Below are 27,311 nucleotides of genomic sequence, written 5' to 3' on the forward strand. Positions count from 1 at the left end.
CGCGTGAGTTTTTCGGGGAGCTCTCGCGAGCTATGTACTCGCTGTGTACTCCGTTAGTTACTACTAACAACTGTCAGATATTCGGCTAGTCCCGAAGAGAAAATAGAGTACGATTGGTAAAAAGGTCTTATTTGAAAGAATTAAGCTGGTTGGGCTCTTGTGATTATTCCCTTGATCATTATTTTAGTTGTGTGCTCTGTCGGAGGTTCTAACCCGATCTAGTCACATGATTCTGGTCCACCCACGGCCACATTATTTGACAAGAACTAGCTTACATAAATGATGACTAAGCCAGATCGAATAACATCATAACCGGACAGGAATCGGACACCAAAGTCGACCATCAACATTTGACCGAGAAAAGTGCTGAATAATCAATATAGCCATAAAGTAGTTGGACACCGAGCGGCGCAAGACACCGAGCGGCGCGCCGCTCACCGCTCCGGCTCTCCCTCACCTCCATCTTATTTAGATAATATTCATACCATTTATCTCCATACAAATGAAATGTATTATAAAAAATACGCAGTAGAACTATCTGGTAGGACATTTTAATCGATTATGGCCCTGAATATTGCAATTACTGCATGTGGGAGGCCTTCGCTGCCTAGGTGCCTGGGCCTCGGCCTGAATCTTTGCCTCCTTCTCGCTGATTATTTGATGTGCCGTATCAGCAGTTAGACTGCCTCCATCTTGAATAAACTGTCTAGGCTCTTCCTTTTTTTGCTCTTGGTACTTATCACCTGCCTGACGTCGATGAAGTTCATCCTTTAACAAAGACATTTGCTGCATAGCAATCTCATTACCTTTCATAGCTTTCTCAAGCAAAGTATCAGCAATCGATGGAAAAAAACCCTTGGTTTTGAATCTCAAGAAGTTGCTCTTTTGTCGATTTAATTGGTAGAGATTATAAGGTGTTTTTCCCAAGTAAAATGACTGGTTACTACCTGAAGAAGATGGTGGACTTGGTGTTTTCAACTTGATTTTTAACTTTGATATCACTGTCGAAGAATCAAGAGGAATAAGGCCAGTAGCCTTAAATCCACTTAATATATTTGCCGATGACATTGCTTTTGAGTGAACCGATGAATAGATAGATAAAAAGTCTACCTTATCAATGGTTTTATACCACTATTCATCATTTCTTGCACTTTTGACCATAAAAGTGCTTTTAAAGGTGCAAAACAGCTAACATCGAGTGGTTGAAGAAGGTGAGATGAATGAGGAGGCATATAAAGTGGAATAATTAAATTTTCCATGCAGTATTGATCAAATTCAGCAGTTGCATGGCTCCCGTGGCCATCCAAAATAAGTAATCGATATTGACCAACAGTGCGGGATCTTGTATGCTTGTCAAAAACTTCTTGTAGCCATTCAAGTCCCAGATTATTATTAGTCCAGCCATACGCACTAAGACTAGTCGATAATCTTTAGGTAGAACAGAATACCACTGAGATTGATGTTGTTTTCCAGCAAAGATAATCTGGGGGGGTAAAACCCAACCACTTGCTCCAACAGTTACAATTGATGTAACCCATTCTCTATTACCTGGTTGGATTGATTTAGCATCAGATCTGCGTGTTTCTGCGCCGCAGACAACTTTGGCTGTTGATGTTACACCCATTTGGAAGCCAGTTTCGTCCATGTTGTAGATATCTTGTTCTAAAGTGCCATATTTTTGTATAGTATTTTGAACCAATTAAAACCAGCCTTAAATAACCTGTGGATCTTTACACTTCGCCCGCTGGTAGTTATATCGACGATTATATCTTAACTTAATATTATTATAGCGGGAAATAAATCGAGTAACCTATTTACTACTAACTAGATCAGGGATAGAGGCCGGGGATAACGACGAAGTCTTTTGACGTGCAGATATTAAAAGACCAGTAAGATATTAAATTTGGGAGATCCGTTAAGGCAGACCATGGTTAGCTATATTAATAATCCATCTTTTTAATGTATCCTCTTCAAGATTGGACAATTTCCGGCTATTAGCAATAATATTATTGCGGTTGCTTCTTCCTTTAAGTCGATAAAGAAGAGTTCTTGAAGAGACATCAAATGCCTTGGCACAGGCAGTTTTGGATAAAAATTGGTTATTATTCCATGCATCAACAGCCATTTTCATTCTCTCATCCATTGGTATGGCACTCATTTTGGTATATTAATAAAATACTGATGAAAAACAAGATAAAAAGGCTTCGAATACTGAGATGTTTGAATATTTCCAGGAAGAGCGGTGAGCGGCGCGCCGCTCGGTGTCTTGCGCCGCTCGGTGTCCAACTACTTTAATTGTCGACAAGAGGAGCATACGTACAACTACTACATATAGTTAATTTCCAGCTACATTCAACGCTTCTCAGTAAAAATAATCAATAACAAGTACTGTAGGATAATAAAGGAGTACGTGTGTTGGTGGATATATGTTAATCCAATCCGATCTTGAGGTGTTTTACCCACGCGAGAAACAGAATCAGCAACAACTAAAGTTAGCTATTAATTGCTCCTCTAATCTAGTCATTGGTTCGTGTGTAGTTCGTACGCCTATATTGCAGCCTTCTATACTAAGGCATTGTGCATCAAAGCTCTTCCCCCGATTTCTTTACAGATAATTTCCCAACTAGATGCACTGTTCCATGGACTCACGATAAATGACATCATCATGACGGACAGATTTATATGACCTTGCCTTCCTCATCTCATCCCCAACCAACTGCATCTCCCAAAATATCAAAATCAGCCACAACAATGTCTCTGACTCTATCCAAAACCCTCTCCACCTCTCTGCTGCGCTCGCTGCATTCTCTGCGCCCCATCCAGGCGCGTTTCCTGCACCCGGAAACTGCCAGCACCAAAGGCGAAGACTGTACGTCGCATCCCCCGAGCAGGACCGCACTAACTGGACAGTCTACGTGGCCGCCACTTTCCCGGATGACTTCGAGGCACCGACCCTGATCATCAAGAAGAAGGGCGGGGCGCCGTCGTGGGATGAGCTGCATTCCACTCTGAGTGAGGCTTCGGTATGATCTTCCGAGTGGAGACCTGGAGAGAGCTGAATTAAGAATGATAGATCAAAGCCGACCGGGGAGAAGTCGACTTCCGACCACTGGGAGGACGAGATGAGATTGAGAGGATTCTGTGGCCGGATCGAGAGGATCCGAAGATAGATGAAATGTAGGTGTAGTTGATCTGGGCGGATAGGGAGATTGTATACTACGTTGCTGGGCTAAAGAAAAGATTGATAATATATCATGTCTATCGTCTACATACAGCTGTATCTCTATCATACATCAACAACATTCAGACTAGGCCAATCCCACGCAATTCGCGTAATATGTCACCGTCGCCGGCCAATCCGAGAACATGGCCTTGACACCCACTTTGCGCGCCAGGGCATCAACAATACGATACATGTCGCCATCCTTGGTGATGGCGCTAGCGATGGGCTTCACGTAGTAATCCCCCCTGGCAGCAGCCTGTTTCAAAGGCCCCGATCGTTCCAACGACCAAGTAATCAGATCGAGACCGGCAGCACGTGCGGCGCGGGCATATAGCGAGGGCACAAGGTCGCCGTCGTCAGTGGCGTTCAGCAGGGCAGCATAAGGGGGCGCCATGATTCGCACCCCTTTCCGGGCCAATTCCGGCATGCTGGCCACCGCGTCAGCGTAGCCCTGGGCAGTGTCGACGCGCTCGTCGAGGAAGATGGCCTGGCGACCGAAGGCCGGTTCGTGCTGCAGCCAGTAGAAGATGGCGTCGGGCAGGAACGACTGCGGCCAGACGCGCGCCGGGTTGATGCCGTGGTGTTTGTAGTCGTCGATGAGCTGCTGGGCGTACATCTCCAGCGTGTAGTTCCCCTGGAAGGGCATGGGCACGAGCGGTTCCTTGAGTTCCGGGGACAACTGCAGACCCAGCGAGTCGATCAAGCGGATGTACTCGCGATGCTCGACCGGAGTCGCACAGGTGTCGTACAGCGCAGTGCGCCAGGCGGGACCGTCGTACTGGTAGTCGGCCGGTGTCGTGGCCGAGGCATTGCTCGAGTCCATCTTCGCGCACAGAGTCTTGAACTCGGCCAGAGTGATGTCCGAGGTGCAGCACTTGGCAGTGGCCTCGTGGGTGGCATTGGCCGGCTGGAAGGGTACGGAGCATTTGGCGGCCAGCTCGGGGATGGTCAGGATGTTAGTGGTCGTGTGCAGATCGCACTGCGAGTGACGGCACACCAGCTGACGATCCTTGGTGAAGGCGACGTCGCACTCGACGATGCCAGCGCCCATGCGAGCCCCCGCCAACATGCCCTCGTGGCTCTCCTCGGGGAACTGCAGCGGACCGCCACGATGCGAGATGGAGAAGGTGGGCGCATGGCGGATGGGCTTCTCTTTGCACGCCAGCAGCTCGTCCTTCAAGGGACTGGGATCCATGTCGTCCACCAGGTAGAAGGGACGAGGCCCGACCTGGATGTTGGTGACGGAGGCATTGGACGGGCGATGGAAGGAGGGAGCGGCGGCAGCGAGGCCGGCGAGGAGGAGGAAATACATTTTCCTTTTTCTTCTTTCTTTTTGTCTGCCTCGAAATTCTTCTCCGGGGGATTACTCTGGGGCATACAGCCCGGAAATAAATAATACTGCCAAGCAGCTGGGCCACCACATGGGTGAATCGGCATCGCTGATTGCCCGATGTGGCATTTCTGGAGACTCGGTAATCCCCAGGGAAATCCAGTCCCGAGCAGAAATTACGGGGGGAACTATTCTAAAGACGGATAGGAACCAGTAGATCGTGCAGCAACGAAATTGCTGACTCGACGCACAGCGGCACAGTGTTTGGGTCGATCCACTCTTGCTTGGGCAGGATAGCCGAGTCGTCTGTTTGCCTCAATGGGATTGTGGGATTATGAGATTTAATCTGATTCTAACCTTGATCTAGGAGAATAGTATCGCCAATGCAGCCAGACCGTCGGACAGATTCCGACCCCCACAATCAATGCTGTAACCACCCCAGAACTGTTGGCGATTCCCACGGCGTCGAACAGATCGGGGAACCTGTTAAATTCATTAGTCGATACGAGGTCAGTCAGGAAGGGGGGAAAAAAAAAAATTAAATCTCACCAGAACGGACCAAGAAACCCCCAGGTGGACCGCACTAAATTAATAAAGACGCCTACACTGCCAGAATCCTGCGCATGTGTATCCACCGCGTAGGTCGTTAACACCGTCGTCACCACCTGGTTGCCGAACGCTGCAATCCCTGTGCCCACCACTGGCGTCACGGTCCAGTGGCCCTGCGTCGCTTGCTCTGTACACACCAGGAAGACTACCATACCGGCGATGGTCACCAGGAACCCGACGTAGCTGAGCCAGAGACGATATTCGGGAGCCGGCGGGTGTCCGATGCGTCGCGCCCGCACGTTCATCCACACGTCGGACAGGATGCCCCCCAGTTGCTCGCCCAGCAACGAGCCGATAATCAATCCTAGGAACTGTAGTCCTAGCTGCTGCACGTCTAGTCCGAATTTCTGCTGCAGCAGCTGCGGTACCTCGACCGAGTTCATCACCGAGGCGAACACGAACACCATGGCGTACGCGATGGCCGACAATAGCACGGACGGGTATCGCACGAGGGTCAACGGGTGCACGAACTCGGACACAGTCAAGGGAGTGCGATCAATCCGTCGGATCGAGAGGTATTGACGCTGGAAGGACGAGCCAGTATCCGTTTCATCTCCCACGTAACGCGTTTCTGGCCCGAAGACGAGATACAGGAGGAACTCGCCGGCGTTGGTCTGCACTCTCAGCAGGCAATTTTATCCGAGGAAAATAGGGTACACTCACCAAGGCCAGCACCCAGTAGATCCAGCGGTATCCGACACGCTGCGCGACAAAACCAAAGAGAAACGGCCCGACCGGTACCCCCAGGGTGACCATGACCGTCCAGATGCCCATATACCGAGCGCGCTCGCGTTGGAAGAAGGTCTCCGTGACCACGGCACTGCCGAGGGCCATGGCGGGTGAGATGAAGAAGGCGACGAGGGCGCGACAGGCGGCCATGGCGGCGTACGAGTGACTGACGGCGCAACCCACGTTGCCCACGCCGCTGAGCATCAACGAGAGCAGGAAGATCGGTCGCCGACCGACGCGATGCGACAGCGGTTTCCCAGAACAAGGGGGCGACGCCCAAGATGGCGATCTGCAGCGAGGTCAGGTAGCTGACTCGTTGCAGCGAGACCTCCAGATCTTGCGAGATCTCTTCGTAGGCGCAGATAATGGCGGCGGCCGTCAGGGTGCCCATGCAGGCATGGAACGCCACTAGGCAGAGGTTGGCGACTTTCTACACCGTACGCCCGTCAGTGACTTCTCGTCATTACTTCGGGAAGAGCGAGATACCTTCCACCCGGGCCAGTTGTATGGATCGGCCGGATCCATACTGGGAATGGGATCCAGATCCAGCGTGCCATGACGCTGCCAGAGATACTCGCGATGTAACTCAGGCAGTTCATGGGTCGCAAGATTAAGGTCTTCAATCTTTTCGTCGGAGAATTTAGCAGACATGATTAGATACTCCCATTCTTCCATTGATTGAGAGCGGTCGTGGACGCTAAAAAGGGTAGCTAAAGAGCTGACGCCTTAAGGAGCTGAGCCGTGGAGAAGAGCCGGACGATCTGCGTTCTTAAGACATTAGACCGGGAAACGCGGGGTCGGATTGCCCATTCGAGCGAAAGTCGGTAGTTTTATGGGGTTCATTGCCGTTGGATCGGATGTTGGCAAGCGAAGACAATGTGCCGAACTGGAGAATCCGAGGATGTAGAAGCCGAGGATTAGCTCTCTAGAATGTGCTTTTATGTCTTTGTTGATTTATTTATTTTTCTTCTTATCCCGTGTATTTCTCTACTTGTTAAAGTATCCCCCCCGCCTTGATCAAGAACATTCTACCTTCCTAATACCGAGATTAACCATCCCATTTACGATACGATGATGGATGAAATATATCTAACACATGAATTACTAACTCTACAGAGGCAGTTTAAGCTTATTCCGATAGATTGTCTTTATTTAAGGAAGGGAGGGAAGATCCTGGTGATTGACGCAGTGCTGATCGGACGATCTTGTCGGTCGGATCTGCCATAATTAAGATGATATAATTAAGATCGGTCGCATCCATGGAATACGTCTGGGTACGTTGAAAAGGCGGGTTCTTCTGCTCCCTGTGAGGTGATGATGGTGGGATTCACGTATCGGTCAGATCAGATTCAGGGTTCAATCTCAGTAGGTATGACTTAAGATGCTTGAAGAGTTAGACTCAAGCATTAGCATTCGTTCATTCATCATCCATCCATTCATCATCCATCCATCCATCATTCATTGCAAGTAGACGTAGACGAATCGACTGTAATCTCGTTGGATATAAATTCCGCCCTCGTGGCATTCTCAAACCGCTCCAGCTGTGATCCTGACACCTCATCGCGCGCCCTCGACCACACGGCATGCCAGATCCCCTTCGCCTGCACTGTATATTCCCTACCACCAACCAGCCCTACACTCGGCAGATGCACCACGGTCTCGACGGCTTGCCCCGCGGGGATCTCCACGAGCTCGTCCGTCGACGGAGGCAGTCGGCGCGAGATCTTGATCGAGTCCAGCGGTACCGGATTGTTGTTGGTATCGCTCACCTCAAAGACCCCGAGAACGGCGGCACGAGGGTCCAACGGGGTGTTCCAGTTGACGAGGGTGACGGGAGTGGCAGCGACGTTGTGGATGGCGACGTGGATGGGAATAGCGGGCTGTGAGAAGTTCAGCACGGGCGGGGACAGCGCGACGGCCAGAGGGACCGTCAGGGATGCTGGGCTAGCCATGGAGAACTCGGCGAAGGTCCGTGAGGAGAAGTAAGTCGACGCAGAAGCGAGGCGAAGTGATTCGAGGGATAGGGAGTGCGAGGGGTTGTTGGTTGATATGAAGTCGAACCCTCCGGCAGCTTCCGGAGATCGAGAAAACGGCAGTTGAGCTGCACATGCCATGATTTCATTCAATCGGGTCTTTTGTTTGGTGGATGGGTGCTGCGTGGCGCTCTTGGGTTGCATTCTGCAGGCGTATCAACGTCGGTAGATTAATTAAATGCCCCCGAGACTATTCGCGCGATCACTTGCCGGATACATAGGAATCAACCTCATCTACCATCCACCCTTCTCTGGATTTACCTTTGCTTGTTCATGACTTGCCAGCAGCGGACACCGCCGGTAATCTCCCGGTGGCGTTCATATCGTCTCTTCGCCAGGTGTGGCTTCACGAGCTTCACGATGCTGGCCTTATTGGCCCTGAAGGGCTTAACTTTATCAAGCAATGCCACGGTCTTGACTCAATTATCACCAGCTGCAGCGGGATTCCGCCGGGCCAAGAGGACTGTGAAGAACCGGATACTACTTTCTACTTTGGTGTTGTCAGCAGTGTGCGCGAATAATGGTTGAGTAGCACAAGACTCTACATTCACCGAGAAGGCGTCTCGGGGTGTTCTCAGGATGGCTTCTGGCATGGCTATATAATCTGCTTCAGATCCTTCTGAACCTCTCATCCCATTCTTTGTACCATCCGAATCATCATCTCCATAATGCGCTTCACTCTCTCAACTCTGCTGGCCCTCGCGCCTGGCCTCATGGCCGCCCCCCTCGATGTGCGCAGTGACTCTGGTCTGGACGTGACTCTCAGCCAGGTGAGCAACACGCGCATCAAGGCCGTGGTCAAGAACGTCGGCCAGGAGGAGGTCACCTTTGTACACCTCAACTTCTTCCGTGACAGCGCTCCGATCCAGAAGGTGGCTGTCTTCCGCAACGGTATGCCTCCTATCATGCGATCCAACCCATATACTGACCAAATCAGCTACCGAGGTTCCATTCCAGGGAATCCGACAGCGCATCAAGACCCAGGATCTGTCCGAGGACGCGCTGACTACCCTGGCTCCCGGTGCCACCATCGAGGATGAGTTCAACATCGCCTCCACCAGCGACTTGACCCAGGGGGGCAGCTTCACCTTGAGCTCGTCCGGTTTCGTGCCCACCACGAAGGACCGCACTATCAATGGATACGTCCCCTTTACGTCCAACGAGATCACCATTGACGTCGATGCCGCCGAGGCCGCCCTGGTGCCCCGGGCTGTGAAGCCGCTGGACCGTCGCACCGTTATCACAGGGTGCTCAGGATCTCACCTGTCAGCACTGCAGACAGCCCTGCGCAACTCCGTCTCGCTGGCCAACGCGGCCGCCTCAGCTGCCACGTCGGGTTCCGCGACACGCTTCCAGGAATACTTCAAGACGACCTCGAGCCAGACACGCAGCGTCGTAGCGGCACGGTTGCGTGCCGTGGCCAACGAGGCGAGCTCGACCTCATCCGGTCGCACCACGTACTACTGTGAGGATCCGTACGGGTACTGCGGATCGAACGTGCTGGCATGGACGCTGCCTTCGTCCAACATCATCGCCAATTGCGATCTGTACTATACCTATCTGCCCGCGTTGACGAATACTTGTCATGCGCAGGACCAGGCCACCACCACGCTGCACGAGTTTACCCACGCCCCAGGAGTGTACAGTCCCGGCACTGATGACCTTGGCTATGGATACGAGGCTGCCACGGCTCTGAGTGCAAGTGAGGCGCTGCTCAACGCGGATACCTATGCGTTGTTTGCCAATGGTGAGTTATCCTAACTCTTGTTGGATTGTATACTGACTGTGATAGCTGTGAACCTGAACTGCTGATATCGGACATGAAGGGATGAGGGAGGATGATGCTAAGGGCATGTTGAAGTAGATGATGACGCATACTGACCGAGTAGATGACAGCCACCCATAAATATGAATATGATGCCTTTAGCAATATGTGGTGGGCCAAATGGTTTGTGGTAGATGAATAGCAAATGGTTTTTTATTTGGTCAACTATGCATTGCTTGCTATATTGACAGACTGACAATTTATATCTTCCAACTGAATCCATTTCATGCAAATCTACCAGCTAGTATTTCAAAAATTCTTAGGAGCACAGTGGAGGAACCTTCCAGCTGCCAATAATATCTTTCCATAAGAGCATGGATTCTAGTATTCTAGCCTAGCCCCCTGCGCGGCTTATTATCATTAATCCCTGAGGCTGTCCCTTCCCCCGCAGAGCCTTCCAAACGTTCAAAGGAATCATAGCAGTGGGATATCCCGCTAATGCTGCGACTGCACAGATTGAACAATCACCGGGGCCAATTATCAGGTCTATCTGATTTCTTTCAGTGCCAAGTCAATTCCTTGCGGCCAGCCAAGCGTTTACCATGCGCTTTAGCTGCTGCAGCGGTCTTCTCCGTGAGGTTCGATCTTAGCATTTCAACCAAGTCGGCCTGGTCGGCATGCGCTACTAAGTGTTAGAGGTATGTGCCCAAGGGGAGATATTTACTCACGTTGAGGCATGGCGCAGCCGGCGTTGCTTGCATTGTAGTCAACCAGTTCCTGAACAGATGTCACCTTAGGAGAATCCAGTAGCGAACAGAAGGCCTGAAAGGGGCCGGGACACTCGTACGCTGATTTTATTAATACATCTGTATTAAATTCTAGAAAAGGGTTACAGGAGACGGAATAGTTTACCCTCCTTCCTTTATGGCGGAGGCTTTCCTTTTTGGCAATTCAACTGGATAAATTACTCGCGCTCCTCGCTGGGCAATTTGAGTCTTTGTCCATTCGTATCCATCGAGCTGATCATATCCAGGTAGTCTCTCACTACTATAATAAGGAGGAGAGTTTGCTTACCATTTGCTTTTCCACATCCTCGTCTGGGTCCTTTTGGTACATGAAAGCGTTCCACGTAATCGGGATCCTGCCATCTTGCATCTAGGTGCGAGTACCATTGAGAATATCTAACAACAATACCATATCCTTTGGCGATTTGGCCATGCCACCCAGTTTGTCAAATTCCCGACTCAAAGTAAACACTCCGTCCGTAGGAACTGTTTTCCGGGTAGCAGTGATGGGGTAAAGACCAACTGGTTTTCCATGCAAACCGAGCCCGTTATCGGTTTCAAGCGCCAGAGGTGCAAATCCAGCCAACACGCCTACAGTGGACCCGGATGAAGACCCTCCCGGGCCAGAACGACCCATGAAGAGATCATCGGGGTGGAACCCGTCGGGATGTAGGCAGACTGCGTAAATCCATTCACGGCCGGATGGGGTTGATTTGAGACCCCAAAGCTCGGTCATATTTGTCTTTCGCAGGATGATTAGCCCACTATCCAACAGGAGATTGACGACGGCGGCAGCTTCGCGTTCATACGCATCATGGAACACAACTATCACTTCGTGCTGCTTGAGAAAGGGCGGTTTGGGAGTTGGTGGAGATCATCGCGCGTAGCCCTAGTCCTGCGCGATCATCTTGGTTCATTTGGGCAAGATATGCCTTGACAATTTCGACACTCGAGATGCGGCCAGACCGCAAAAGATAACAGAGGTGTATAGCTGTCGCTGTTAACACATCCAGGGAGTCCATATTTGGACTCCCAGCAGCGGCAATGCCATGTATATTGAAGAATATAATATTCGCCAAATATGCCACCGAGTGCTGGAGTACTGTTTGTATTGCAGCCTAGTGAGCACAACTAAGACAGGGGGGCTAATCCTCTAGTGACAGCCTTGAGATGACAGAACTTATGGTAAGTGCTTGAAGAGAGTTTTATTCGCTGCTGAAGCCCGGGATTACGTACCTCTCTTCCGCCTTAACCACCCCTGTTGTATGTATATAACTAAATTCATTTGTATATTATAAAATACAACAGCACCAAGCTCTTTAGTGGCATTAGTATAAAGCAGATACCAAGAGCTTTTAGACAAATCGAAATATTTAGAATGTATTTCCGACAGTCCACCACCTATTACTCGTCCACTCTTATTCTAATTATTTGATTGGAGCTAATATCGCCTATCGATAGTGGAACATGTAGAATATCAAATTCCAAATAGTGACACCGCAGTGCCTGCTAGCACTTTGGATTCGTTGATAGTATGTCCAGATGAAATCCTAAGGGGTAGATGTCCGCCTTTACCTGCTTGCAAGGCCGTTGATAAAAAGTATATCATTTTTATCCCAGTTATGCTTTTACCACAATCCAGGCCCGTAGCATATATACACACACAGACACATATATGTACCTGGATTCAAGAAGCGTTGCTGTCGTTTATTTTGGTATAGCACTCAGTCCCCGCAGCATTTTGCTTACCGAGCAAATCTGAGCATGCTGTATTGGTGAAAATGACGGCAACGACTGACTACTTTCTCTAAATCCGGTAATGCCGCAAATCATTTACATGCCCCTACTAAATTTTCTAGCGCTCATTGCAATGTCTTCTTAATCAACTTCCACTCCATTCCCACAGAAGCGACAAAGGTTGCAGCGGTTAATGCAACCTCACAATATAATATCCTTGTGAGAGCAAATTTATATACTTTAAGAGTACCCAGGAACTGCGGCCCTACTACGATCCATAAGCTCGTAGCACCCATCTCTAGCACTACCATGGGATCGAACGCTGGCACAGCGTCATTAAGATCTTCAAGTAACTAACTTGTCAATACATTTTGCGCGACGGAGAGCCAGATACTGCCTCCCAGAATCTGTGCGAAGATAAGCGCCACCGCTCCAGTAGGCACATCAGTACTCTCGAGGACAGCTTGCGCCGTCGTATGAGCCTGTTGAGGACCCAACACTGCGCCAGCACCAAAGATCACCTGATAACCAAGCACATCACTTCCTAGAAGTAAGGTTTCCCGAAGAATCTATTAACTACCGGGACATATATTGTGGCATGATCGCACAATATTGAATACTGAAACACTGCAAGGATGGGATAGCATTAGGCTCAGAGATGTCAAGACGACTGGCATCTTATCTAAGGAGGCCTAGTGTGTATATGTAGCTTTATGGTTGTGCTCACCACCGACTTTCGCCATTTGGTAGATGGAGTGTCCGTACAGTGTTGCCTTGGCCTTTGCTATTACGGAGAAGATAGCATGCCCAAGAGCACTGAATTCGCTGCCTTGCCGTATGCATCGGCCGACGGTATTGTTAATTGATTGATGGCAATGACTCCCTCAAGTGGTTACGGCAAAGATAGACTTTCTTTACGTCTCCTTCATCATCCTTTTTGGGCCATCGAATCAAAATACAATACCCTCGTAGGCCCGCCCAGTGGTTCAGCTCGTCCTTAACAGCTTCAACAGAAGAACCCTGTTATTCCAAGGGCTCTCCAGGGGAATGACATCGTCCAATTGAAGATGTATCCTCTTCTCTGACCCAGGTTCGGAGTAATGGGGATGTTCCTCTGGCCATAAAGGGCCATATTCGCCTTCCACATCTTTACAGTCCAAGATCCCGAGGCTGAAGAAGCCGAAAACATATCTTCCTTGTAGTAAAATGACCAGCACATACGGGCGTTTCCCGAACACCATAATCTCGGGCGATCTTGAGACAGGCTTACATTTAGCAGGCGTCCGTCAGCTCCCGGTACAGGATTTCCTGCTGCTGTGGGCGTTGACACCGTTTTATGATGGACTTCGGGGCCTGCGTTAGTTGCAGAGCATAAAGTTAATAATTGGCCCAGAGGTAAGGGCTTCTTGGTTAGGTCCCTTAGTTTTTGTTGAAGAAGTGGTATTCGGACCGATTCCTTCCTAGCGCCTTGGCTACGACAACGTTCAACCCGAATCTTATCCCAGTTAAGAGAAGAAGAGTGTGGCATCTAGATGAGACGTTGATATATATCTAGTTGAATATATACGCTCCTTAGTAGGCTACGTGCGTGTAGCTGGTATAGCTTCTCCTGCCTTATTCGCCATTTCCACTGTGCACCGTGGACCGTATCGAGGTTTTCACAACAGTTTTGAAGGAAGCTTGGACATTGTCAGAAACAGTAATTCCGAATAGCACAATAGCCAAATTGTGTAAATACCGGAATCCACACGAGTGCTAGAGTACATGAGGGATATCTGCTGTACCCCTTCAATTTCCACACCATGGCTTTGGATGATCCTTAATTTCTCTTGAATGGACATGTCTTTCATTAATTGGTGCCGTTGTATTTCGTCTAGTTTAGTTTCAGTGGGAGGGGTAATTAGGAGGGGTATTAGGAGGGTGTTGACTAATTAGAGGGGTGTCCTAGCAGCAATTCAGAGCGTTCTCAGAAATATATAGATTTATACCGTATGAGAGCTTGAATATTCTCTGAATTCATTGTGATGCGTATTCTCTTTACCCCTCTTCTTCTGGAGACACGGCTTATATGGCCACGTCACTATATTGCTTCACACGATGTCCCAATATGAACTAGCTTTATTCTAACACTATCCCACAAGGATAGGCTCTTTAAAGTTACGAGGTAGGCTTTATTCTAACTGGTGTCCGCAAAGCATTCCCTGTTGTCAGCCTCCGAGTATTATATAATATATACCCCACTTCTCTATCTATATATAGCTACATCAGACTCAGCTGTACTCTACTCTTCCTCTACCTACACCTACCTGTATCCATATCTACTATATATCTGTACATACCTACCTACAGTATGAAGCTCCTCTTATTATATATACCCCTTGTGCTGGCCTCCCCATGTAAAATCGGCCCCCTCCCCACCGACGACTTCACCCTCCAAGTGACTAATAACCCGCACCTTGCCCCTCTTTCTGCGATCTTCAACCACAGTATCACCGTATCCCAAGTCCTAGACTCCGCCAACCGGGACCTGACCAAGAAATCACCCCCTGTGGGCAAGGGGCCCCTCACTGTATCCTGGACTTGGAACGCTGGGGACTCTAATACCCTGAAATGGGTGCCGCAGGGGATTACAAGTTCCGCAGACGCTGACCCTTCCGGGAAACACGACGGACGGGAATCCCTGCTTGTCAGCTGGTACAGTAATTTGACCGGCAACGTGCGAGTCAGTTTCGTGGATCGGGCGAAGGGCCGGTATCGACATGCGTTGCTAGTGGAGCCCTCCACGGATGATAACTACGTCCCCGTGGATGTCCATGCGGGCGGCATCGTCTGGTCCGGAGATCAGTTGTATGTCGTGGATACGACGGAGGGGATTCGCGTCTTCGATATGAAGAATATCTGGGAGGTGGAAATTGGGGACAAGGTGGGGAAGGTGGGGGATAAGTATACGGCTGCTGGGTATCGGTTTGTGGTTCCTCAAATGAAGTAGTCCTCTCCACTTTTTTCCATTTATCCTTTGTTTACTACCCTCTTCTTTGAATATCCTACTAACAGATAGGTTTTATAAAGAACATATAAATGGACTGGAAAATCCTCCTCCCCTTTTCGATTCTCCTGGATCTCCCTGGATAGGACCGACTCGACACTCCTTGTGGGCGAATTTGTCCGCGACTCAAGTAAAAACGCGACTCGCTTCACCAAGTATCCGTTGTCGACTGACAGTTTGAGAACAAACGAGGATGTCGTGAAGGCAACTTTCGCGCACTGTGTCAACTTTGAGCGCATGCAGGGCGCATTCGCCCTTGGTGACAAGTTTCATATCTCCCGCAGTAATGGCCGCACCCCTAAGGCGGGTGATCTCTTCCGCTGGACGGTTGGAAAGACGGCCGAGGTAAAAAATGGGTGGTTCATGGCGGGGAATGAGGATTTGAGTTATAATTCCGTCCGCAGGGAGTATTACACTGTGTCGGAATATGAGAAAGAGAGGTTCATTCTTGGGTATAAATATTCTTAGTCTATCTATATCTAGGTATCAATGTATCTATTGGAGATTATGGCCACTATGGAGAATAGTGATGCTATTGTCTAATATAGTTAAATGATGACCCATACCTAGGTAGAGTCCTTATTATTGCTGAGAGTTCGGCCTCGGGTATTAACCCTAACTCACTACTTCTCCGAGAGAATAGATGGATAGACTGGGACTTAAGTGCGTGATCTACTGACCCCCCTATGTTCTCCCGACATTCCCCCTATCAAAGCCCAGCCTCTTCTACCCAAAGGCTTATTACAGAGCCTTTCTGTTACCCCTAATCTAAAAGATGAAGACGCTATGGCCGCATTTTAAGCAGAAGTTGACAAAAGATGGAAAGATATGTTGGTTTATGGGGATTGTTGTACAAGCTAAAACAATGCCGAGTCAATACAATACGGGCATCAACTTAAAGCAGAGTATGATTATGAAATCTTCGGGCCACTTCTTTCATACATTGAAAAAAAGTGGCTAAATATGGCACGCAGAGATGTATAGTTAATTGCTTTACTATTAGCTATTTCCACTTGGACATGCGTACAGCCTCTTGCGGTGAGGCATCACCCTAGAGGATTTAGGCACTTTTGTTGCAGATCATCCTTATATTATTCAGTCCTTTGAAGGAATAATCATTCATCAACATGATCACCGTCAGAAAGAATTGGAAAGAGAGAGGATTACCAAACTTACAAGCGTGCTTAGAATGCCTCCGTTTGGCAGTATCCCTACAAAGATCCCCCAGTATGCCCTTCAGAAAGTCCTTGCAATGTGTAATGACCTCCCGCCGAATAAGAAGCAAATTAAGGACTTCTCAGACGTAACACGTGCTACAATATGACTTCCATGCATTTATATTGTTAAGAGTCTTGACCATCAGAAGCCGTAAGGATCGAGCATTTTCATCAACAGTGGTATCTATATGCACCAGCTAAACTGCCCCCTGCAGATCCTCCTACAATTGCGCTTGAGACGCATGTCCTGACTGCGATACGGGGAAGACCTGTAAATGCAACATCATTTGTAATACCATCTTCAAATACCACGCCATCATCGTCACGTCGAGTTATCTTTGAGCCGGTGCTTGCTCAGGAGAAGATACATAAACACCCCGATAAACAGGCTCAACAAGCATGGACACCGCCTTTTGTTATCATCGTCTATACCATTATTGTTGCCGGATGTCTTGACTGAAACACCCTTGCAACATCCTGGAGAGTTCGAATTATTAGAAAGAAGGGAAAAAATGACAGTGAATGTGGGTATTACTGATGTGCGGATTTATGTCTCTAAATTGCGCATTTGAAGGGCTACTAATTTTTCTACTGATTTTATACTGTCGTCCTGTTGCCTTGTCCCATCGTCTCATTATCGTTTTATTATCTTTTCGCCCTGGCGCCCAGGTTGCCCCGTGGCTTACCTCCTTTTCATCGGTAATGGTGTCATCAAGATTAGCACGATGACATGTTAGAGCACCTTGCATGCTGTGATAATTCAGCGGCAGAATATTCGCGAGTAAAATGCGCAGAACGAACTTTGCATAAAGAGGTTTTGTGACACTTGTGGATCTTGGATTGTTGAACCATCATGTTCAGGGCTTGCTTTCAAAAATAATGAATAAGTACACAGGTTACAACTACTAATTATGCCAATTAATGATTTCCCCGTGTACGTGTAGGGGTCACTCCTTCTACTGTATTGTACAGAAATAATTTGTTGAGGTAAGCAAAAAATGAGAGAAAAGTGAGGGCTATTTTAGAACGTTTCTTGATAATATTCAACTACTTAGTTGGATACCTGAAGATTCGATTGCTTGATCAGAAATACGAACTATCTGGAGGCGATTTTTGACCCATATCTTGAGCCCTTATGGCTCATTCCTGAGCCATTCTGTCCTACACAGAATCCCGTATTTTACACCGCCACCTTCCTATTCAGGCAGGCATATAGCTATCCGAAAAGCTGTTTCCTGGCCAGAAGCTCTTCGTTGGTGTTTCGGATGGCTGCAATGGTGGTGGTGATGACATTGAATTACTCATTATTTTTGTCAACTCAAGTCAAGAGCGATCGCACTACGTTTTATATCTGGCACAGTTGTATTATCGGTGTTTTTTTCCTGGCTACTATTTAACGTAGCTGGGAAGACATGTAAAACGTCTAAATGTTTTTCTCTTCGTGGTACAATGCCTAGTGCATTGCCTTATTCTATTCTCGCCTCCTATTCACCGTTGTACTAATGTTCTATTGGTCTATATCTGATTCCGTCCGATATCACCGACTAGCTTGCGAAGACCTTGTGCAAAAAGTAGTCATGCCCCGTGAAACAACTACAGCAGCAATGCAGCTATCACCAACCCGAACAGGGTGCCTGTTGCCAAGAGATAATGTTGATAGAAAGCAAGACGGGGATCATTCCTATCGAAAAGTTCCTTTTCGACTTCAGGCTGCGGGAACATTGTGCCGCGCTTCGTGGAAGTCAGCCTAAATTTTCTTTCTGGATAATGGGGTTGGTTCATCAGATAGGCAATTGGCACCCAGTGGTTAGTGATTGTCAGATAGCATATATGCAGTAATGGAGGCCAAAACACAGTGGTAAGCAGTCGAGCTGCTAATTCGTCGCCATTAGTAGTTGTCACGATCCTCCACAATGAGAATAAAACCGCATAAAGTATGCCAAGAAGCATGCATACACCCTGTAGCGTTCCGCTTAGTGACGGAGTCCAGAGTAACTTTTTGGAAAATGACGAGCTGACTCCGCGATTCCAGGGATTGGCATTGCTTCCTGTAACAAGAGATCCTTTCGGTGCATGCGGAAAGAAGTAGAAGCGCAGAATTGAGTATAGATGCGCTATGAGAGACAGGAGAGTGTATTGGCTTAGTCACTGAATCATTATACAGAAACAGGGAACAAACATATCAGCGAGGAGGGAGTCGGAACTTACCACCAGCTAGCCAGCTGTTTTCCAGATGGGCAAATGGAGGAATTGGGGTGCCGGCATGTGCACCTTGCAACCAACAAAATACCCACGTGGAGGCAGCATGGAGAACTGCTAGGACAATTTGCACTTTGGCGAGGAGAGGAGATGTGGCCGGGATAAGCGGCCCCGACATCATGAGTAGAGGGACGGCCGCAAATCCAACGATATACCCTACCAAGCGTAAAATAATAAGAAGCCCCCCGAGAGCAATACTCCACTGTACGTCCCATGGGATGGTTTTGTTTGCGGGCGGGCACAATGCTTGAATTTGTTGCGAGTGTCCAATGTGCCATCTGTCCCTCTGAGCGACATGCCCATCGAGAGATGTTGGAACGAGACCAAATTGTAGTGGCTCCTGGACTTGGATTGTACAGTATCCCATACCCTGCAAGACCAGTGATAGCTGCCAGTCTTCGGAGAAAGAAAAGGTAGGATATCCGCCAATATCGATGATCGCGTTCCGTCGGAATACGGCACCAGATCCCGCATCAATGGCAACCCCTACACGATCGAGTTCTGCGTTCTGACACAAGTAGAAGTGGAGGCGACACTGTGAGAGCGGATCACCTTCAGGAATGTTGTAAAAATATTGCCTCGTCGTGAGCAGCGCTACTTGTGGATTAAGCAGCAAATGGGGCAGGGTTGCCCGGAGAAACTCCGGCTTTGGCATGGAGTCCGCATCTAGAATGGAACAATAGTCTGGAGGATGATCCTTCTGTAGAGAGAATAGAGCATAATTCAGATTCCCGGATTTCGCGAATACTTGGCCTGACTGCTTGCCTCGTGAATGGTAGAAGAGATGAGGCCATTTTGAGTGTAACTCCGAGACAGCATCGCGCAGCTCGATGGATCCGCCGTCATCAAGCAAGAGGACTCTAAATCGCGATACTGGATAATCCATCGTGCAGGCAGCTCGTACCGTATCCAGGATCACGTCAATTTGCTCCCCACAGCAGGTAACCAAGACATCCACTCGTGGTAGAGCTTTGTCACCGCGCAAGCGGAGTCTTTTCCTAGGGGTGCTCTGTGGTCCCGCACCGGCTGCAACCACGAGGCCCTGATCGTGGCGGGACATGACTTGAATCCGACGATGGTTAGAATGCTCCAGGTCCCGATGTCGATAACAATTGACTGGGATGAAGCTTACTGCCAAATATGCCTTCCAACAGGAGCATTACCCACATCTGCCACTGTCTCGTTGGTGCGCATAGAATCAGAAGTAACCGGACAACAAAATACAGGTTGAAATTCCATATAGCTACTCGGGCTGTATGAAAGAGAAGCTTCCGGTAGCGCAGCCCTGATAGGATCCTTGAATCCGGTGCAAGCTCTTCGATCTCGCCGACATATTCAGCTTGAGGCATATTGACAACCGCCAGTCCAAAGTCCCTGAAATATTAAGTTTGAGACTCGAACTCCTCCTGTTCAGGGATGAACGGTGACAGTTGTCCGGCCGCAGCCCTCCTATCCGCGGGATCCCAGTTTCTGGAAAAGGGGCTAAAAGTAAACATGCATAGAGTTGATCCGTGGTCCGTGAGCTGCCAAAACGTTCTAGAATTTACCACCCCGTTAATTGCCTGTTTGGGAAACTAGGGGCCTGAAATAGCCAATCATCCAGTAGTTTCCGTATGTAAGACGAGAAGTGATAGTGTCAGATATACGGCTATTCCCGAAGAGGAAATAGTGTACGATTGGTAAAAAGGTCTTATTTGAATGAATTGAGCAGGAATACGAAAATGGAGAAAGTGATCAAAGCTACGAAAGTCCACTGACGACTGTATTGTGCATCTGCATATATTCCAGTAGATGCTGGGTATATGAAGGACCATGTTAGTAGAACGCGTGATCAAGGAAGATACAATTTATACTGTAATAATTTATCCTCTGGAATTCAAACCGCTGGATAAAAGGACAAGTCTAGAAAGCTCAACAAATGCCACCGAATGTCCCCTAAGGGGGAAAAAAGGTCTAAAAGAAAACAAAAAGAGAGGACATAATTTTGCGCTCATTAGTTAGTTATAATCTAGGTCCCACTGGTCCGACCTGGCCATATGTCGTCCAGTCGCAGTCGTCGCTGTACCATGTCTACGGTCTGTGGTGCTCCCATCGGACAGGCTGAAATCCAGCATCGACAGTACGGTGGCATCCTCATCGAAATTGAAGTAAGTATCCGTTTCATCCACCAGCTGTCGCTTACGACTGAGCGGTCTGACATCGGGAACCGACAGGAAGGATACTTGTCCATGTGCACCGAACGGTATCCAAACCCCCCCAAGGGGATTGTCCGGGGCATTGGAGATAGCAGACATAACCCCAGCCCTTGGGACCTGAGTACTGGCTCTGGAGGACTCGCTGGGCTGTGTTTGGACCAAAGAATAGCTGGACGCATTGTGCATGCTGCCGGGGCTTGATGGGCCTCTACTCAGGTCTACCATCAGCGGCCCGCTCACCTGGCTGGGAGTCCGAATGCTAGCTTTGTGTCCTTGAGTTCGAGTTTCATCACTAGGGCCATGAGAAGTGAGGGGTGTAGAATATGGCCCTGGTGCCGGAAGTAGTTGGATGCAGTCTAATACTATCTGGAAGACCGCCGATTTTCAGGATATGATTGTTGGAGGGCAGCTTGCTGCCCAGATCCAAGTAATATGACGCTACTCTTTGCAACAGCTCCCGATCTGTTAACAACCTTAAGAGTATGGCTCGACTCGTATCAGTCCAGTGGCGAGAAAGAAAAATGCGCCCATTGGGAATCGTTTGAGAACGCTCTGACTGGATAGGGGCGGGAGGTCATTGGGAGAGTCCATCTGAAGAATCAGATACAGAGGGTCAATGGTAGGGTCTGGCTTGTTGCCACCGAGCGGATGAGAAGGGGGAATTTGTTGCGAGTCTGTGGGAGCCAGCTGCTCTGCTGTGGCGGGATCACAGGCCGAGCAGGCAACGAGAAGCATCGAGCAAGTGATCCTGGTGTCAAAGGAGGCTTGTAGATAATAGCCTGCATCATTGCTGCGGGAGCACGCGACCATGCGTGTGGCGAAGAAGTCATGCCGTAAATCCACTGTGGACGTCATTGAGTTGGGAAGCGAAGAGACGATACTCAACGGCACATTGGTCCAAATAATCAATTGTCTGGGAGAGAGATCGCTGCTTGGATGGGCTGGAGGGGCCCGTATAGACTACCCAATAGAGGGACTCCTGTATCTGTGCTAGCTGGAGTCGAGCTCGGCCCTGATAATCGTCGGTCCACTGCATCCATTCGCACATGGAAGGGCTGTCTAGACTCGGCAGCCAGCAAATCGAACCTCGCGCGATGGTGAAGCCCATATTCTGAATATGTAAGCAGAGGGAAACCTTAGACGTTCCTCCATCTCCCCCAGAGAGAGATCCATTTGCTCCTTACGCGGTAGTTGATGAAGACCCATCGCCCTTGCTAGAACACAGGCTTGCGCATGGGTTTATTCGGCCACTGAGAGTGGATGATACTGTTGGGCAAAATTACTCTGTTGTCCCGTATCAGGCGACTGTGCGTTTGCCTATCCCTGGCTTACAATGTACTCTCTAACAGAGTCAATGTCTGCAAGTTGATCAGTTTTGGGACCATCAGGATCCGGAAACTGGCCAGGGCGACATGCAACGTGAGTATGTTGGGTGTGTGAAGCTGCGAGAACTGCCCGATGCGCTGCCCTGGAGGATTGTCTCTGGGCCCAGGACCAGGAGAATGATAATATGCAGGCATATCGTCCATACCTCGTCGTCTGCGGTCAAGGACGTGCATACAGTTCTTCCACCTTTTTCCGGAATCGTGACGGGACAAATATATCGGTTGTTTACGTACATCGCTGAAAGAACTGCAACTCAACCATCCGCACCAACGTTATTCGAGGCAGACGAATGGAAATGCTCTCTAGCTTTCCACCAAAGATAGGCTTTTCGTTGCCCGCTTCCGTGCACAGGCTGCTCAGCTGCTGGTCTATGGCATCCCACACCGGTTGATGAGCCTGACCTTTACTATCTGGCGCAGTCTCTGTTGCCACTGCTGAAAGATGGTCTATCACCATCGTCCGGAACTGGTGGCAGAGGCTGAGCAATGTCCCTGGCCCATGGTAACGGTCTGTTTGCGCAAGACGATCGCGGATGATGTGACAATCTAGCACCTGTGATGTTTTTCCCTCCTCGCTTGCCCTTCGGTCGTCCTCTCCCTACGGAGGATTATCTGCATTGAAGAATGTCTTCCCCGCTGAGCTTTCTGGAGAGGCAAAGGGAGTTATTTGTCTTCACAAACGAGAGGAGATTAGCCATCCCCCCTTCGATGGTGTTCAAGCGATCTTCAAGGCTGGAGACACTGGCACATCTACCAGCATGGGACCCCTGTTAGACTCGATTTATTTTATTTTATTTTATTTTATTTTTTTGCCTTATATAGGCCGTATCATAATACAGAGGAGAAGGAAGGAAATTCGGCACGTACAGCAATTTGAAATGATTCACGCGCTTGCCTGTGGCCGAGTAATTGCATTCCACCCCATCACGCCTACAGTTGGCACACTGGCCTTTCTCTCGCCCACAGCGGATTTTCTTCTCGCGACAGCGTGCGCAGACCAGGTCAACAGTGGCCATGTGGGGGTGGGTACTGCTTTCCTGGGCACTCTCGGCGGCCTTGGGATTCGGCTTACAAGTTACGCAAACAAATATATGTCATGGAGGAGCCACTCGGATTTACAGTACACTTATCACTCTGTCTCGGTCACCGAATAACTTCCGTGTGTATGCACCCGCCCGGGGCCGTTGCTGACGTGGGATGCACCGTGCAGGGAGCGGACATCCGCATGTGGGATGATACTTTTTGCATTCGTTTAAAAAAAAAAAAAAATAGAAGAAGAGACTGCCATCGTTGCTTTTGGTCAGCGATGTCCCAACAGTAGGAATTACACCCGAGGTGAAGGCGTAATTCATTTTTAGGCCGGCAGGTTAAATGTTCTTACTCGTGTTCCAGTGCGCATTTTTGGTACTACGCAACATGCGCCACGGTCCGAGTCTTCATGGGACTACAGTAGTTCACTAATGTAGCTCTGGACTAGTTTAGCGCCAGTGAAAGCGATGGGGGTGATGGTGCAGTATAGGGTCAAATCATAATCACCATGATGCGTCGGTACAACGTCTTCGGGACTGGAGTCATTTAGAGGTAGTTGAGACTACCACACCACTCCCACTCCTAGTAGGTACTAACGATATGCGCTGGAGAATACTCCTACGAATCGACCTAATTTAATCATAATCTGTGCACGGTCATAGGACAGTTCCTGCAGGGACAGGGAACAGGAACCTCTGGCCTCAGCGTGCAGGCTGTCGGCAAATCATTCTTTCTTCACGTCGATCCACGTTTCATATCAGCTGTGTCTAGGCTACGGCAAGCCATTAGGACAAAAGTTTAAAAACTAATATTTTAGCCAAAGTCCCTTTACCGCTTTCTGTACCGCTCTAGCTAATAGTAATAAAGTAGCGGTGAAGATAAAAAAAAATAATAATATTTAACTAAAAGTAATTATTTCTTTACATTAATTACAAGATACCTTATCCTTCTATTAAATTAAAGCCTTATAAAGCTGAGATTACTAGTCTATATAAGAATAAGAAGTTTTATAAAGATATTGTGAAATACCTTAAAGCTTAATATAAAATTAATGTTTAAGCGAGTACAATCTATAGCTATTTAAAAACTTAGGGAGGTTACTAAAAAAACACTTTAATTTATATAGTCTAATCATGGAAATAAGACACCTTTTCTTGCTAAAGCTTAATATAAGCTTTAATAATTAACAAACCCAGAGGTTTTTATTAAAGATTGCTATATATACAGTACAAGTACAGTAAATTAAAAAATTAAGGCCTGGTAGCTATAGTTAAGTAGGGGCTTACTTTGGCACTAGAAAATAAGATATTATTCCCTATTTCTTTGTACAAGGAGCTAACTTTAATAGGACTTTTTTATATCTCTTTAAAAAGAAGGGCTTTTTTCTTAAGATAATCTACCTTTTTAAATTACTCTTTTTACTATTTATATACCTATCCTTTAAATAGAAATTTTTTCCTTTGTACAAACATAGAATAATTATTTTATTTAGAAATAAAAGCTTTATCCGCATTTAGTTTATAGCAAGCTATATATAAACTATTATTTCCCTGTAAATAGTATACAGGATTTTGGTATTTTATTTAATAAAGACCTTTTACAGACTCTACAGAGTAAGGTTTAAGCCTGGGGTAAGTTTTTTTATATTAATTATATATAAAATATACTAATAAATTTATAAATTCTAATAAATATCTCCCTTAAGAAACATATAATTAGGTATATAAGTAACTTTTTAAGCTTGGCTTTAGTTTAAATAACCCTTCTAAGTACTTAGATTATAATTAGTTTTCACCTTATTATATAATATTTATTAATTTGTGTTAATATATAAGGATTTATATTAAAAGTAGGCTTTAACTAATACTTAGCTTATTTATAAAGCTAACAGGTGGTTTTAATTAGCAGCTTAAGCAGGAGATTTAAAAAATTAACTTTAATTTTAACTATACTGGGGATAGCTTTTTTAAATAGCTTTATACAAAAAGGTATATTTTTACCGCTACTTCCTTACTGCATTTTTATTAATAGGTATAAGCTTTACCTTAAATATCTTACAAATTTTATATAATAATATAAAAAAGACTTATTCTTTAAAAATAATAAAAAGTTTAAAATAAATTTACTATCCTAGAGTCTATTTTGTCCTAAAACTAGTATAAGACATGGTGATGCCTGGGCATGTAAAAGCTATGGTGCTAGGTAAAACTATTAATTTTTTTATACAAGAAATAAAATAGATATTATTAATCTTTCTAATTTACCTCCTATAATAACAGTTTTTACATATTATAATTGTACAGAAGGGGTAAAGTAATATTATTAAGCTTTTATTACTTGTATAAAAAAACAAGTTATTTTTTTTTTTTTTATTTTAGCTACTATTTTATTTTACCTTTTAAAATAGTTAAAAACTAAAAAGGGATTTTATTCTCCTACTTTATACAAATTTTTAGGTATGTATAATACTTAGCTATTTATTATTTTATTTAATTTAACTTCTAGAAAAAGTATTAATAAAAATTAAAAATTATATAATTAAATTTTTTAAAAACTTTATTACAAATAATCTTTTTCCTGGAATAAGTTAATAGCTTTAACAAGATTCTTTAAATTAACTTTAACTTATAGTATTAGTTTTAAAGCTAGAGCTAATATATATCTCTAAAAATACCAACTCCCCTTAAATTATTAAAAAACTTGTTTTAACATGGTTTTGTACAGGTAGGCAAAATTAGCCTGTTAATATTTTTATTATTATTGTATAAAAGGTTTTTTCTGTAAAAAATAAGACCCCTATTCCTGTTCTATAAGAGAAGAAGATGTCTTAAATAAAAAAGGAAAAAATTTTAAAGGGTAAGAAAGGGATTAAAAAGAAAATTAAAATAAAATTAAAAGTTAAAATAAAACCAAAGGTTTCTTGGAAAAAATTATTCTTTGTGGCTTAGTTTAAGAATTTAGTGTCTAATATACCAGACACACTTAAATATATTATAAATTATACAAGGAACTAGTATAAATTAACTAAGAAAAATTTTAAATATTTAGCATAACATAAACTTTGATTTTGTTGCTTAGATAGGGTGTGAATAATATTTGTGATTTAATTTTTATAAATTTTATTTACTTTATTATACAACATAAATAAAGGTATATAAAGGCCTTTTTCCCCCTTTTTTAATCCTTTACTTTTCTTCTCCTTTTATCTCTAGATACCCAGTTTTATTTCCTTTTTTTCAGCCCTTTTTCGTATAACATGTCTGCCCTTATTCCTGCTTTTTCTCTAGAGGAGATTTAGCGCCGTGCAGTGGAGGTTTTCTAGGGTAATCCTATTCTCCCTATTAGGGGGCAGCAGCTTGCACCTTGGGTACACAGCCTACCAGGCCAGGCAGTTTTGGCCTGTCTAGGTTAAAATATCTGGTTTGTACAAGGGTGTATCTCTAGACATTAGATCCTATTTTATTATTTTTTATATATAAATACCCTCCTGATCCAATCTCACGGTCGTACGGTAGGCGTGCCGTGTTTGGCCTGTAGGCTGGCACGGCCAGGCTATCGTCCATTCCCAGAGTGTCGCCGGGTTCCAGGCCACTTTGGTGGAGCTTGTGCCAATTGTAAATGGCGTGACCATACTAGTCGCTGCTCCGTACGGTCAGGAGGAGAGGACGATCCAGGAGATGATGAACCAGAGGCACCCTTGGATGATGTTGGTAGCCCTGCAGACACTCCTGGGGATCGTACGCTACCGGCGCCAGGTTCTTCTCCAGAGAATGCTATTGTTATTGTTTAAGTGTGTTCTTCCCTTTTGGCGTACGGCGTTGGTTGGCGTTTGGTGTATGGCGTTCGGCGTTTTTGTGCTTTTGTGTTTTTACCTGGGCAATGGCTTGCACCTCTTTGTGGTGCTCAGGACTAGTAGCCTTTATAGGTGAAGCTAAGCAAGCCTGAGTAGATATATACTGTATTATATTC

General features: G+C 46.6%; 11 protein-coding genes across 11 annotated transcripts; 3 read left to right on the forward strand and 8 right to left on the reverse strand.

Annotated features, from left to right (window-relative positions):
* Window positions 1-2,751: 2,751 nt before the first annotated feature.
* Window positions 2,752-3,181, forward strand: ATNIH1004_000068 (uncharacterized protein; the record flags this gene model as incomplete). The annotated part of the gene is made up of 3 exons (XM_033564794.1): window positions 2,752-2,869; window positions 2,911-3,023; window positions 3,074-3,181. 3 exons carry the CDS (start codon window positions 2,752-2,754, stop codon window positions 3,179-3,181), a joined length of 339 nt encoding a protein of 112 aa, XP_033430551.1.
* Window positions 3,182-3,308: 127 nt separating this feature from the next.
* On the reverse strand, window positions 3,309-4,535 carry ATNIH1004_000069 (glycerophosphodiester phosphodiesterase family protein; the record flags this gene model as incomplete). The annotated part of the gene is made up of 1 exon (XM_033564795.1): window positions 3,309-4,535. The coding sequence occupies one exon, from the start codon at window positions 4,533-4,535 to the stop codon at window positions 3,309-3,311; it is 1,227 nt and encodes a 408-aa protein (XP_033430552.1).
* A 359-nt stretch (window positions 4,536-4,894) lies between these two features.
* ATNIH1004_000070 (uncharacterized protein) lies at window positions 4,895-6,566 on the reverse strand (the record flags this gene model as incomplete). The annotated part of the gene is made up of 5 exons (XM_033564796.1): window positions 4,895-5,036; window positions 5,103-5,776; window positions 5,826-6,087; window positions 6,125-6,321; window positions 6,378-6,566. The coding sequence occupies 5 exons, from the start codon at window positions 6,564-6,566 to the stop codon at window positions 4,895-4,897; spliced, it is 1,464 nt and encodes a 487-aa protein (XP_033430553.1).
* A 779-nt stretch (window positions 6,567-7,345) lies between these two features.
* On the reverse strand, window positions 7,346-8,068 carry ATNIH1004_000071 (uncharacterized protein; the record flags this gene model as incomplete). The annotated part of the gene is made up of 1 exon (XM_033564797.1): window positions 7,346-8,068. The coding sequence occupies one exon, from the start codon at window positions 8,066-8,068 to the stop codon at window positions 7,346-7,348; it is 723 nt and encodes a 240-aa protein (XP_033430554.1).
* A 524-nt stretch (window positions 8,069-8,592) lies between these two features.
* Window positions 8,593-9,788, forward strand: ATNIH1004_000072 (uncharacterized protein; the record flags this gene model as incomplete). The annotated part of the gene is made up of 3 exons (XM_033564798.1): window positions 8,593-8,815; window positions 8,862-9,671; window positions 9,751-9,788. 3 exons carry the CDS (start codon window positions 8,593-8,595, stop codon window positions 9,786-9,788), a joined length of 1,071 nt encoding a protein of 356 aa, XP_033430555.1.
* A 461-nt stretch (window positions 9,789-10,249) lies between these two features.
* ATNIH1004_000073 (uncharacterized protein) lies at window positions 10,250-11,496 on the reverse strand (the record flags this gene model as incomplete). The annotated part of the gene is made up of 5 exons (XM_033564799.1): window positions 10,250-10,371; window positions 10,418-10,466; window positions 10,764-10,844; window positions 10,884-11,216; window positions 11,296-11,496. The coding sequence occupies 5 exons, from the start codon at window positions 11,494-11,496 to the stop codon at window positions 10,250-10,252; spliced, it is 786 nt and encodes a 261-aa protein (XP_033430556.1).
* A 3,065-nt stretch (window positions 11,497-14,561) lies between these two features.
* Window positions 14,562-15,725, forward strand: ATNIH1004_000074 (uncharacterized protein; the record flags this gene model as incomplete). Its single annotated transcript, XM_033564800.1, has 2 exons — window positions 14,562-15,175; window positions 15,344-15,725. 2 exons carry the CDS (start codon window positions 14,562-14,564, stop codon window positions 15,723-15,725), a joined length of 996 nt encoding a protein of 331 aa, XP_033430557.1.
* Window positions 15,726-18,656: 2,931 nt separating this feature from the next.
* ATNIH1004_000075 (glycosyltransferase family 2 protein) lies at window positions 18,657-20,082 on the reverse strand (the record flags this gene model as incomplete). Its single annotated transcript, XM_033564801.1, has 2 exons — window positions 18,657-19,795; window positions 19,866-20,082. 2 exons carry the CDS (start codon window positions 20,080-20,082, stop codon window positions 18,657-18,659), a joined length of 1,356 nt encoding a protein of 451 aa, XP_033430558.1.
* Window positions 20,083-20,730: 648 nt separating this feature from the next.
* ATNIH1004_000076 (uncharacterized protein) lies at window positions 20,731-21,230 on the reverse strand (the record flags this gene model as incomplete). The annotated part of the gene is made up of 2 exons (XM_033564802.1): window positions 20,731-21,136; window positions 21,169-21,230. 2 exons carry the CDS (start codon window positions 21,228-21,230, stop codon window positions 20,731-20,733), a joined length of 468 nt encoding a protein of 155 aa, XP_033430559.1.
* A 172-nt stretch (window positions 21,231-21,402) lies between these two features.
* On the reverse strand, window positions 21,403-21,783 carry ATNIH1004_000077 (uncharacterized protein; the record flags this gene model as incomplete). The annotated part of the gene is made up of 1 exon (XM_033564803.1): window positions 21,403-21,783. The coding sequence occupies one exon, from the start codon at window positions 21,781-21,783 to the stop codon at window positions 21,403-21,405; it is 381 nt and encodes a 126-aa protein (XP_033430560.1).
* A 529-nt stretch (window positions 21,784-22,312) lies between these two features.
* ATNIH1004_000078 (Zn(II)2Cys6 transcription factor domain-containing protein) lies at window positions 22,313-23,329 on the reverse strand (the record flags this gene model as incomplete). Its single annotated transcript, XM_033564804.1, has 4 exons — window positions 22,313-22,467; window positions 22,548-22,911; window positions 22,991-23,063; window positions 23,181-23,329. 4 exons carry the CDS (start codon window positions 23,327-23,329, stop codon window positions 22,313-22,315), a joined length of 741 nt encoding a protein of 246 aa, XP_033430561.1.
* Window positions 23,330-27,311: the final 3,982 nt, after the last annotated feature.

Source organism: Aspergillus tanneri (genome assembly GCF_003426965.1).
Source record: "Aspergillus tanneri strain NIH1004 chromosome Unknown AapTan_2_pilon_pilon_pilon, whole genome shotgun sequence".
NCBI lineage: Eukaryota > Fungi > Ascomycota > Eurotiomycetes > Eurotiales > Aspergillaceae > Aspergillus > Aspergillus tanneri.